A 12,426-nucleotide genomic window follows, 5' to 3' on the forward strand; every position below is an offset into this window, starting at 1 on the left:
AAGATTACAGACCATCTCTTGTGTTCATTTCCTCCTCCAGTTATAACTTATACAAACTGTGTCCTCATCTGATGTACCTTGTGTGTGGCAAGGAATAAGCAGAGTGACCTGTGATCAGGGCTCTGCATGTGGACAGCTTGGAGCCAGCACTAGGGAAGCACTCACCATTGTCCCCGCCTGTCACCATTGTCCTGCCTGTTAGGACTCGGGGACCATGTTTTTCCAGGGCCTGTTTATCATGGCCATCTGCTTCCAGATGAGGGAGACAGTGCCACATGTTAGTTAGGGCAGCTTATTCTCTGAGGCCCGGTTTTCTGATCTGTAAAATGGGGCTGAGAATGACAGCCCCTACCTCGTAGACTTGCTGTGAGGGTAGGTCACATGCACGGAGCATTTGTGTCCTGGCATAGAGTCGGCTGTTGGTGGCGGCTGCCCACATTGGACATATTACATGCCTGTATAATGCAGCTTCTTGTATATGTACGTATGTAGATGTAAAACAGATACTCATTCGGGATTGCAAACAAACACGCACACACCCCTCTCTGGCAAGATCACACTCCTTACCCCACGCTGCCACCCCCACAGCCAAGAAATCCTTTTCAGGGTCTGACCAGAGTCTCTGTGAAACTTGGCTGGGGTCCAGGGCCTGGCTCAGATGTCTGGGTCCTGCATTATTGAGCTCAGGAGCTTTGTTTCCTCCTTGCTCCTGTGCTCAGCTTCTGGTTCTGTCTCTAGGCTCCAGCCCCCTTCCCCATGGCGCAGGCAGCCACACCTGGGGAGCTAGGGCTCCCTTGTAGCCCCAAACAGGCCTTGGCTCTGTACAAGCACCTCTTCTGGTGCCCTGCTGGCCTGGGCCAGCTCCGGGCTGCACTACGGCAGGTGAGAGAGGCAAGGCCCTGTCTCCAAGCGGGCAGGCTCTCCATGGGGCCTGACTCCAGCCTGCCTCCCAGGGCACATGAACGCTGGGCCTGTCCCTGGGGCCTGGAGTTGCCCACCCTGCTGCTGGAGATGGAACGGAGCCGGAGGGCCCAGGAGCAGGTAAGGCCTGACTGGGTGTGGCAGAGTGCAGAGCGGGTACCCCCTCACATCCTGGCGCCCCATCTTTCTGCAGCTCCTGTGGGACTTGGAGCTGCTAACCGGGGCAGGGCTGGGCCTCTTTTGGCCTCCCCGGGTCCAGTTCTGTGGTCTGAGGGACCAGGCCCAGTGTGCATGGAGCCAGCGCAACAAGCCCCGCAGTAGGACAGGTCGGGGCTCTGAGCAGCTGACGAGCGGGGTGAGCAGGGGTTCGGCTGAAACAGGGGGGTCGGTGTGACATTGGACGATCATAGTGGTGAGGGAAATGGAAAGAGTGTGGGCATTGGAGACAGATGGATCTGGTTCAGATCTCTGTTCTGACGCTCTTTGTGGACTGTAAGCCTCTATTTCCTCAGCTACAAAATGGGGAAGAGAACAGATCTTTCTCTGATGGCTCCTAGAAAGACCAGTGAACTCATCCATGTACAAGGTTTAGTGCCGTGCCTGCAGCACTGGACCAGCTTGCTCTGTGCAGGCTGTTACCATTCCACGGCTAACAAGCCTCTTAGTCAAATCAACCCTGCAGTGATCCCTAGAAGCCTTTAGACATGGCTGCAGTGTGGGAGGAAAGCAGGCCTGGCAAGGGGTCAGAGGGCAGAGTCACTGATGTCCAGAGTGCCCCTGAGATGAGACCATGAGCGGCCCCAGCCACAGGGCTGGAGGCTGGGCCAACCCCTCTAAGAAGGAGGCTGCTATGGTGATTGGGAACTCGGACTGTGCCTCCAGGCCCAGCTCAGCCACCAACTGCTGAGGCACTTTGGGCAGGTTGGCAGCCCTCTCTGGGCTGAGACATCATCAGCTGTAGCAGGAAGGGGTGTCATGTGATGACCACTAAGGAAGCATCCAGTCAACATTGTCAGCCAGGGCTGCAGGCTCATCTGAAGGCTCGACTGGGCAGGAGGGACCCCTTTCCAAGATCCTTCACCAGGAGGGGAAAGGGAAAGGGTCACCCAAGGGCATGGATGCCAGGAGGAGGGGTTGTCCCTGGGGGTTTTCTTAGAGGCTGCCGACCATCCTGGGGGATGGTGCCATGGGGACTAGGCCACCTCCCGACCCTTCCAGAGTTCCAGGCTGTGCTCATCGCCCCAGGCTGGGGACTGTCTGAGCCAGAACCATCCAGCGGGGTGAGTCTTTCTCCCAGGGAATTCTGTTCACTCTGTTTCCACACAAAGTGACCAAACACTGCCCCTTTCCTGATCTCCTTCCATAGCCCTGCCCCGTGCCCCCTCCTCATGCCCCAGGCTCCTTTTGGGGCTCTCACTCAGCTGCACCCATATGGTCACTCCAAGCCCCTGGAAAGTGTAACCCCCAGTTCCAGCTCCCAGGATCCAGTGGTGGGTACAGGGGCTGGGGCAGGCCAACCTGGACTGAGTTTGGGTGTTGGGGTGAGAAGGTTCAGCGGCCTGCTGGTGGTGGGGAGACTGGCAGACAGGCTGCCCCCCTCCAAAGCCCAGATGCAAGAGGTGCATCTGAGGCAGCCTTTGCACTCCTGCAGGGGACAGGCGGCAGACCCATCATCAGCCCCGGATTTGGACAAAGCCAGGAGTGAGACAGACCCAAGGTGGGAGAGCTTTGGCAGGTCTGCAGAACCCACACCTGGTAGGTTAACAGGAGGGGTCGGCAGCCAGGACAGCAGGAGCCCCTGGGTTGGCATGGCCAGAGCAAATTGGGAGGAGGCAGGGAAGTCCTCGCCCGAGTCCCAGGATTCCAGTCCACTCCTCGCTCATTCTTCATCTCATGCCTTTTTATTGGGTATTGGGCCACCCAGGGATGGCAGGGAGGTTTTCTTTTACGTGCCAGTTCCCTCTGATTGGTAGCAGCTGTCTCAGGCACTGTGTCCAGGAGGATTCTGAGGCCAAGCTGGGGCTCAGGGTAGAGAGCACAGGAATGACGGGAGTAGGTAATGGAATAGCAGCTCTGTGCTGCCTGTTGGCCACCCTGATGCCAGACACTAGGGATACACAGAGCACGAGAGAGTCTTGGCTCCATCACTCGGTCCTCTTCTCTGAGGAGACCACAGCCTAGTCAGACAGCATGACAATAAATAGGCAGAATTCAGTGGGGTAGATGCTGTGAGCCCTGGACCTGTTAATTTCAATGAAACAGACTCTCAAAGGATTTGTTAAATAATAAACCCAGCAAGTCCATAAGCTTTTAATTGTTCCATCCTGCATACGAGAGGAGGAAAGTGCCAATGATTATGTTCTGATTGACAGAGCAGTTTTTACAAGTATATGATCTCTGGGGATTACAGGGATATCAATTACAACATTATTACCAGAGAAATAAGGGATCTAATAAGACAACAGACCAGAATTACAGAGGTACGGGGTTAGGGGTTATTTTCACAATTCATGGCAAAAATTCCTAAAGGCTTGGGAATCTTATCAGAACCCCTTTGTTCAGAAACTCTTCAAAAGAAAGATTTATTTTCACAGAGAATATAGTCATTTTGTTACTGTTATGAATATTCACACATCCATATTGCATAAAGATGAAATGTTCTTATGAAAGTTCTCAATTTAAGACCTTATAAAATCAAATTCTTTTAACTCGTTTTATGGATGCTGAGCGACTCTCCTTCCTCCACAGCTGCAAGGGAACAGTGACATTTCATCTCCTTTTTTAGATTCCTTTTGTTAATTATGAAGACTTGCAGTTTTGAGGCCTGGCTCTGGCCTAAAATTTCACTTCTTGAATTTCATTTGGTTTTGCTGTCAGAAACTAAGAAAGAGCTAAAGAGGATTTTTCTTAATAGTAGTAGGGACGTGAGGTGCATACAGTGGCTTTCTTTATGGACCTGGAAAAGCACATCAGGACAAAGTGAGGGTGTCCTTATGAGGCCCTTCCTGCTCCCAGGTATCCCATGGTGGAGGAAGAGGGTGTGAAGGTTCCCATAAGGAGGTCTGCCTTGGCTGGGAGGATAGGGAAAATGGGCTGGCTGTTGGCAGGCAAACCTGACAAGCAGGCACATAGTAGGCTGTGTAAATAAAGGTGGATGATGGGCAGCTATCAGCGCACCGCCTCCCTTCCCCTGTGTGCCAGGGACTCCGTAGGTTTCTTGGTTCCAGTTCAGGCGGAATGTGTGAGGGGTTGGGACATGAACTAAAGCTCCCAACACCAATCTTTGTTCTTCAGGTTGCTTACAAGAGCTGAACCCCGCCACCAGCAGTAGCTTTGGGGAACCAGGAAGCTCAGAGTTCAAGGTGAAGAGATTGAAGTGTGCTGGTCAGGGGCCTTCTCACATTGGGGGCAGCAGGGGTGGAGTCAGCCTCCAAGGAGGCTGCTGGGGTGAGGCAGGGCCACTACCTGTCACCAGGTGGGGCCATCAGTGAAGCACCTTTTATACTATATTACATGGTTTTAACAAATTTAGGAATCAGGCAAGAGCCATAATGGAAGTGAGGCCCACAGGGCAACCACTGGGGTTTCCAGGCTCCCCTGGGGGAAGTGGCCCTGCCACAGGGATTCCCTCACAAGCCTGGGACAGAATGCTTTTCTTTCTCAGGAACTGGACCAGAAGGAAAAGAGGGGCCGAGCAGAGCCCACAACCCAGAGGCCCCTTCGACCATCATCTGGGAGCCTACAGGGGAGAAAGGTCACTCAGGAAGCTCCAGGACTCTCAGGCCTGCCGTCCCAGGGCCTGCCAGAACCCCAAGGTCCTCCTAAGGGACTGGGCTGGAGCCTGGGCCAGGACAGAGCTGACCTTCAGAAACTGCTGAGGATAGAGATTCCTCAGGGTCAGAGAGAAAAGACAAACCAGGGTCAGAGTGGGGAGGCTACTCGGCCTCTGAGGGAAGAGGTCTCTGGGGGTCCAGGCTGGGAGACATCTCAGGGTGAGAACAAAGATGCTCTTCAGGGTCAAAGAGGAAATCGCCCTGAGCGCCAAAGAAAGGAGGTGCTCCTGGGACCGAGGAAGGAGACCCCTCAGGGTGAGGAAGTGAAGATCCTTCAATCTTCTGGAGGGGGAGGCCGGACCTCACAAGCCTGGGAGGTGGCTCAGGGAGAGGCGCCTACACAGCCCCAAGAGGAAGGCGACTCCCTGGGGACTCCGGGGGACTTCTGCAGGTCTCTGGGAGAACAGGTGCCACAGCCTGGGAGAAGGGAAAGCCCAGGTCCCTCGGGAAGGAGCACCCAGCTGATACAGGACAAGAACGATGGCCAGAGACCAGAGTCAGCACTGGCCTTGGGAGAACATGGGACCGGCCTGCAGGAGGCGCCCGCTCCTCTTCCGTCTCCGAGGCCCCCGGCCGCGCTGCTGCTACCAGGCCCCGGAGCGGTGATGCTAGCGCCCCCGAGCACCGGGGCCTCTGGGCAGCAGGAGCGCCCTACAGGTCTCCCAGGGCACCCAGGGATGGTGAGAAATCGGCACGGGCTGCAGGACTCGGGGGCAGGCCCCGGTCCGGCGGAGCAGCAGGTGGGCGAGGAGTGGGGGCCGAGGGCGGGTGGCTCCGCGAAGCTCCCGGGGCCCCTCGGGGAGCGGAGGGGCGGTGCTGAGGCCTCGAAGGCTGCGTGGTCCGAGCGCCCCGGTACGGAGGCATCGGTGGGCGTGAGCACCGCGCAGCGGGAGACGGCCCTGCAGAGACTCCTGGAGCTGCACCGCGCGGCCAAGCGCCGGCGGCGACAGGACCGCGAGCAGCAGCGGCTCCGGGTGCGTCCCCGAGCCAGGCGGGCCAGCTGGTAGACGGGGCCCCGAGGGCAGCCGGCTGGCCGCTAACAGCTGCCTCCCCCAGGTCCTGGAACGGCTCCGCATCGCCAGAAACCGCCACTGCCAAGTGCACCCTCTAGCGCCCCCACCCAGCCCAGCTCAGCTCCCGTCACAGGTAAGGCCCCCAGAAGAAGGAGGTGAGGGGCGGGAGCGGACCTGGGCACGACCTGGGCTCCGTTGAATGCGTGCATCACACACTTGCGCTGTCATCCACCCAAAGCAGGGAGGGAGAGGAGCCGGGGGCGGGGAGGGGGAGCGATGAGCGGAGGCGGGGGGACGCGAGTCTGTCCCGGTGCTGCCCTCTGCTGGCTCTGTCGAGCCTTGGGCTGGGAGGCGAGGGCGCTCAGCCCCCCACACTGCCCAGGAGGACGCGGCCCAGCAGCGGCGCGCCCTGAGGGAGCAGCTGGAGCACGTACACCGGGAGCGGACTGGACGGCTGCGGGCCCTCAGGGCCAGGTGAGGGGGCGAGGGGAGGCTTGTGGGGTGATGGCAGTCCCCTGTCCCTGGCAGCTGGGGTGACAGGCCACTCTCTCCTCAGGAACACCCAGAACTTTCAACAGCTACTGTGGCCCCCTGGTGCTGAGGAGCCTGCGCCTGGAGAGTAGCGCTCACCCTTCTCAGCCCCCTCTAACCATTGCTGAATCCTCAAAGGGTAATCAAAGAGAGGGGGGTTGAGGAAAAAGCAAGAGGGCAACCTGCAAGTATGAGGTCGTTTCAAAGGCCCAGAACACGGGCCTGGGAGAGCCAAACACACAGACACACACAGCAGCTTCTTCCCACCTGGTGGGGCGTGATTTCTTCTTCCCTCCCCCAAGCCCACTGCCAGGCCCAAGGTCAGAGGGCCAGGTCCCTGGGGTCAAGCAGTTCAAAGGCCCCGTTCTTGCGAAAGAACGATTCAATGCGGCACATCTTGCAGGAGACCAGTTCTTTCTTCACGGGGGGGCCTGGGAAAAGATGTCATAGGCCAGTAATGGGTTTCTGAGAAAGCAACTGGCAGAACCAGGCAGCCCTCCTGCCCAGCCCTAAAAGTCTGCCCATGTTGTATACACTTTGTCAGTGTGAAGAAATAAAAAGAAGTGCTTCTGAGGAGTTGGGACTATGGGAAAACGGAGTGCGCTGGGTGCCCAGATCAGGAATGATGGCAGAATACCAGTCCGCCGTGTGCCACTGTGCCATCACTGCTCCCAGCTTTAGGATCCTCCAGAGTGCGGTGGCGGGACACCCAGCCCTGCTCACCACAAAGACAGACAGAGCAAGACTTCTCTGGGACAGCTGGAGTTTTCCACCTACTGCTCCCCATCTGGAGCTCACCTGCTGCTTTCATTGGAAATTGCTCCCTTTACTGCCCCTTTAGAGCCCTGGGGAAAGTAGGGGGACTTTGGGGGAAAACTGTCAACTCTGTGCATCCCCAACTGTCCACCTGTTCTGTGCAGGCACTCCAGCAGCTGGAGAAAGGGACATGATTGAGTAGTTTGTTTGACATTCATGACCACAAAGAGCAAAGGGACTCAGCATCACCCAGCAAGCCTACAACACTCCCTGGCATGTTCCTTCTCCCTTGAGTTTCATCTCAAACTACACCACTGCCTTTGCTCCTCCCCCCTCCCCGCCCACCCCCAGCTGATGACCTTGACTCAGCATAATAGAAAAAGCAAACTCAGTCCAGACGGACAGCTTTCCCACCAACACCATGTCCCTACCCGTGTCCCGTGTCCCCTGCCTCCCTTCCCGTCCGACTCCAGAACCTGGAGCTCCCTAGGTGAGCTCATCCAACCTGACGGCTTTAAAGGGCACCTATTTTCTAATGACCCTAAATTTGTATCTTCCGCGCAGACCTCAATCCAGAGGGCGACTTCCGTAGTCACATACCTGACACCTCCAGCACATAGCCATCGCTGACCTGTCTTCACACACCCTCCAGCCCTGCTCCTCTCTGTCTTACCTGTCGCAGCTGCTTCAGCCAAACACCTGGGCCTCGCCAGTGCATCCTTTCCCCTTTCTCTCATTGACTCCATCAGAAAGTTCCATTGATTCCTCCTTCTCCTGAATCTAATTCAGCTGTGCTGCTAATCATCCTAGCCCGAGCCATTGTCCTCTCTTGCCAGGAAAGCTCAAAGCAGCTGCCTAACTCATGTGCCAGTCTACGCCTTCCCCCGAAAAAGCCATCACCTACAGAACAGTCAGGGTTTTGTTTTGTTTTAAGTCACCTGCTTAAAACCTTCCACTGGCTTCCCCTCACACTTAGAATCAACCCCGAACTCCTCCTCGTCCTTGTCACTTAGCTCTCAGCCTTTAGGTCCCCAGAGGCATTTTTCCTGCCCCGACCCCATCCCTCCCTAGTCTCATCGTGGAACTTGTCCCTCCTGGACATTTCCTTGCGTTTATGGACACCCCAGAAAGGAGCGTCCATGTCTCTCTCACGCCTCGTGCCCAGAGCACTGCCTAACTCATAGCAGGTACCCATTTGTGAGGTGATTTCCAGGAGGTTGGGGCTCACCCAGCTGCCAGCCATATGTGAAGTTGCTGGTGATGGGGAAGAGGTAGCGCATCTCTGGCATGTCCAGTTTTCGGGTGTTGAGGTAGTTGTAGCGCCCCTGGAAGTCGTGGGAGATGCCTTCGTACAGCAGGGCCCGAGTGGCAGGCAGTACTGGGTACATTTCTGACTGAATGGGAGCCTTCAGGGCAGGGCTAGGGGCCCTGAGAGGGACTGCTTTGGGGGCGCGTGGAGGTGAGAGTGGGGTTTTGGGGTACAGCGTGGGCAGTTTGAGGGGCAGGTGTGCTGCGGCCTTAGCCTTCTGCTTGGCCTTCACCATCGACCCGTACTTGCGGTACCACTCACAGCGCAACATCTTCTCCCTCAGGAGGTCCTCCTTCCAGAAGTTTTGTTGCACCGTATCCATGTTGAGTTGCCGTAACATGGTGGCAAGGGGAGGAACGGTACCAGGGTAGCTGCAGCTGAGGGGTGAGCACAGCCAGCAGAGTGCTTCTGACAGCAAGTGGCTGCCCAGGGACAGTCACCAGGCAACCAAGCCTCACCTCACACAGGGCCAGGGTTCTACTTGCCATGCCCTCAGCAGACCTCACATGCCTTGCTTCCTGAGGCAGCCTCAGGCCAGGGCCCACTGGCTGAGAGCCCTGATCCCCAAACCTCTTGCAAGACCCACGCCTGGTCTAGTATCACAAGCTTCCAGGTTTCCTGTGCTTTCCACTTCCATCCCTGAGGGTCAGGTCCCCTCTCAGCTAATACAGACTGAAGTAAGGGAGCCAGGGTCCCAGGCTCAAGCCTCCTTCTGTTCCTCTCTGCCAGAGCTGGCTGTCACTGACTTAGAGGACCAGCCCTGGAGTTATGGCCTCCTAGCACGATCTTCCTGGTCCAACTCCTCTATGCCTGGGTCTTTGGCAAAACCTTTTCCAGCCCTGCCCATCTAACCCACCCCAAAGCGACCTCCCCCATGTGTCCTTTCTAGCATCAAGCCTGGGTTTAGAGAGAAGAACGTTATTTTAATTTAACATCAACAATGACACTGTAACAGCCCAGGGAAGAGGTAGTGGAAAGAGAGGACACTCAGCTTCCTGTTCCCTAACCAGCCTTGATTTTAATGGCAGAGCCCCAGTAACCTGGAAGCACCTCCCCCGGCCTCTCGATGGAGTGGGAAGGGACAGGGAAGTGGACATTAGTGGCTCAGAACTTAGAGAGGGGCTGATGGCAAGCCTGGGGAGAGGCAGCAGGGCTGTAGGGAGTCCCCTAGCGCAGGTCTTCGGCCGTGAACATGCCCCTGGCCCTGCGCAGGATGGAGTCCTTGGCAGCGTCATAGGGGTGCTCCTTGGACGGGATCTCCAGGACGGCGGGAATGGAGCGCTGGTGGGCATCAAGTGCGTGCCGCACCATCTCTGCGATGTACTGGTTGATGAGTATGATGCCAATGTCGTCCCGGTTCAGAAACTGCCTGTTGGGAGAGATGAGAAGGGAGTCCAGGGCAGCACACTGGTGGGCTGGGCGACAGAAGGGCACGGCCTGACCCAGACAGCGGAGGACAAGGGCAAAGGCTGCTACTCAGCTCTCCATTCTCTCCAGAATCAACGGCACTCAGAAGCCAAGGGCCCTGGTGGTCAGGAGTCTACCTCCCCTGCCTGGAAGGCTCCCCAGGGAACTGGTAACGAAGATTAGGGTGCATGCCAGTGTATTCCATATGTATTAGGTTGGTGCAAAAGTAATTCAGGTTTTTGCAATCTAACTTTTTGAACCGCAATTACTTTTGCACCAACCTACTAAGGAGAGGATAATAGACATGTCTGTCCCTTTGCCTTTGCATAAAGGAAAAATGGAAAGACAAGGAAGAAGCTAAGTGGTTATCCGTGGGGGTAGAGGAGGGAGGTAATGAGGTAGAAGAGGACAGGAGCGGGAGTGAGACTTCTCAATGTGTATACCATTTAAGGATTAATTTGCAAACCACATGAACACATTAACTTTTCAAAGGAAAACAAATTAAATATTTTTAAAAAGGGGGCTGTCTAAAGTCCTAGAGGTCTGTGTTGATAAGGGCAAGGATGAATCAGAGGGGAAGTGTGGCATAAGCCAAAGCACAGCATAGGAAGAGGAAAATCGTAACAAAGGAACCACACTTTCTGCACAGAGAACCGGGCAGTGGGCTCTTCCTTTCTTGGGATTAATATATTTATTCATTAAAAACTATTTACTTTGTATTACAAAGATATACACCTGAAATTTATATGATATCATTAACCAATGTTACCCCAATAAATTTACCATGTTTCCCCAAAAATAAGACATAGCCGGACAATCAGCTCTAATGCGTCTTTTAGAGCAAAACTTAATATAAGACCCAGTATTATTATATTATATTATATTATATTATATTATATTATATTATATTATATTATATTATATTATACTATAATATTATACCGGGTCTTATAGTAAAATTTAAAAAACTATTTATTGAGCACCTACTCTGTGTCAGACACTAGGGTAGGTTAGACTTGATGATCGCTGAGGTCTCTTTTGGTTGGAAACATAGCAAGTTCTTAGAACAAAATGTGTCCTTCTCCCGTGACAACTTGGGTCACTTTACCAGACTGCTAAGAGATCAGCAGAGATCGGCTTCCCAGGTCAGGGCCTATCCTACCCCAAGCAGCAGGAACCTGTCTCAGCCGGCAGCTCAGGGCTGGGCTGTTTAGGGGAAAACAGATGACAATGCTTTTTTCCTGAGACTTGGCAGCTGGGCCCCTAGAGAAGGAGTGAGGGAAAAAATAGGGGGCTGGCACCCTCAGTTCTCGTCACCGGGGCACTGCCAGCATTAAGGGACATACCTGCAGAAGGTAGGACACAGTCTTCTGCCCACTGCGCTCAGGACAATGAGAAATTCCCAGATACACTGGAGAGCAGCACAAGCAGAGTGGGGACCCCGCTTAGGCAGCAGAAAGGTTTGCGACAGGGTTCAGATCCATGTGACTTTGGTACGTGCCTTAACCTCGCTAAGCTTTAATTTTCTTACCCGTAAGTGGTAATAATAACTCTTAACCTTATAACAATTATAAGTCTCTAAGGGAGACGAAAAGACAAGAAAGCCCGAGCCCAGGGCTGCCTAGGTGTTCACTGGGTGTGCGGTTCCGTTAGGGGTCAACTCGCAAAGGAGGCGAGTGCTTGCAATACCCGGAGCCTGCACTACTGGAAAACTGGGGGAACCCCTGCAGCGGAGCTGACGCTGGCGCCTCCAGGCCTGGGCGCTCCGGACGCACAGCTATGGAGGGGCAAAGGGGCAGGTTGGGCCGAGGGGCGGCGCCCGTCACGAGCTCTGTTCCCCTTCTTTCCTGACACACGGTCATGTGAGGGGGGAGCTCGTGGACCTGACACCGCCCGGGTCCCACCGAGCCCTCAAAGGGAACTTAGGGTGCGGAGGCGTCTGTTCCGGAAGGGCGGGCGGGCCGAATTCCCTGACCCTCGAGGCCGAGATCGTAACACTTCGGCCCGGGTCTGGAAGCCGCGCGCCGCCCCCGCCTTCTCCCAGCGCTCCCACCAGGCAGCAGAGGGTCCCGTTCAGGCCTCGCGGGCTACCGTACCGGAAAGTGTCTTCGATCTCATTGATGGTTGTATCCTTCTCCACCACCAGGAAATTAGGGTGGCGGTTCTTGTTAAGCTCCCCTATGCCGCCCAGCAGGAAGCCGGTCACCGTGTCTTCATCTCCGATCACCGCAATTAGCTTTCCCCTGCCCGCCATCCTCACAGACAGCAGAGCTCAGCAGCGACCGCCTGACGTAGCCAAAGCCCCGCCCCCGCAGTGCCCCGCCTTTTGGGCCGCACCCCCACCCTTTAGGCATGCGCAGTGCCACCATTCCGCCCCCCGGGACATGCGCATTAATAGCAAAACTGCCTCAATCTGAATACGCCTGCGCCATAAAGAGAAGCCGGAATCCGGAGACTACGAGTTCCAGAAGTCCGCGCGGCATCACGGGTTCGCTCGGGCGCTTGAGATCGTTCATTCAACAAACGTGTTGAGCCCACTGCTGTTGGACGCTGAGCCTGCACAGGAGGAGAGTGTCTGTTCCTGAGCACACGGTCTGGGTCTGTATCGTTAATGTGTGTATGTAACTGTAGCACGTAGTTAACAGTTACGTATTTG

At 55.4% G+C, this 12,426-nt stretch overlaps 3 protein-coding genes across 6 annotated transcripts; 1 reads left to right on the forward strand and 2 right to left on the reverse strand.

Moving 5' to 3' along the window:
• The first annotated feature begins 624 nt into the window (after positions 1-624).
• On the forward strand, positions 625-6,874 carry LOC109457215 (uncharacterized). Of its 4 annotated transcripts, none has more exons than XM_074315620.1 (9): positions 720-1,041; positions 1,115-1,276; positions 2,140-2,201; positions 2,573-2,676; positions 4,216-4,283; positions 4,586-5,434; positions 5,811-5,900; positions 6,150-6,241; positions 6,324-6,874. In XM_074315620.1, exons 1-9 carry the CDS (start codon positions 757-759, stop codon positions 6,388-6,390), a joined length of 1,779 nt encoding a protein of 592 aa, XP_074171721.1. In that variant the 5' UTR covers positions 720-756; the 3' UTR covers positions 6,391-6,874. The 4 variants fall into 4 exon arrangements, 3 of the variants coding, with proteins under 3 accessions (XP_074171721.1, XP_074171720.1, XP_074171719.1); XM_074315619.1 differs by having other exon boundaries at positions 723-1,041; positions 4,586-5,494; XM_074315618.1 differs by having other exon boundaries at positions 726-1,041; positions 4,586-5,728.
• On the reverse strand, positions 6,620-9,140 carry SPMIP1 (sperm microtubule inner protein 1). The gene is made up of 2 exons (XM_019751619.2): positions 8,283-9,140; positions 6,620-6,729 (listed from the first exon to the last, which is right to left on the reverse strand). Exons 1-2 carry the CDS (start codon positions 8,701-8,703, stop codon positions 6,620-6,622), a joined length of 531 nt encoding a protein of 176 aa, XP_019607178.2. The 5' UTR covers positions 8,704-9,140.
• A 125-nt stretch (positions 9,141-9,265) lies between these two features.
• On the reverse strand, positions 9,266-12,084 carry ATP6V1F (ATPase H+ transporting V1 subunit F). The gene is made up of 2 exons (XM_019751606.2): positions 11,867-12,084; positions 9,266-9,732 (listed from the first exon to the last, which is right to left on the reverse strand). Exons 1-2 carry the CDS (start codon positions 12,022-12,024, stop codon positions 9,531-9,533), a joined length of 360 nt encoding a protein of 119 aa, XP_019607165.1. The 5' UTR covers positions 12,025-12,084; the 3' UTR covers positions 9,266-9,530.
• Positions 12,085-12,426: the final 342 nt, after the last annotated feature.

This window comes from Rhinolophus sinicus, linkage group LG11, assembly GCF_036562045.2.
Source record: "Rhinolophus sinicus isolate RSC01 linkage group LG11, ASM3656204v1, whole genome shotgun sequence".
In the NCBI taxonomy this organism is placed as follows: Eukaryota; Metazoa; Chordata; class Mammalia; order Chiroptera; family Rhinolophidae; genus Rhinolophus; species Rhinolophus sinicus.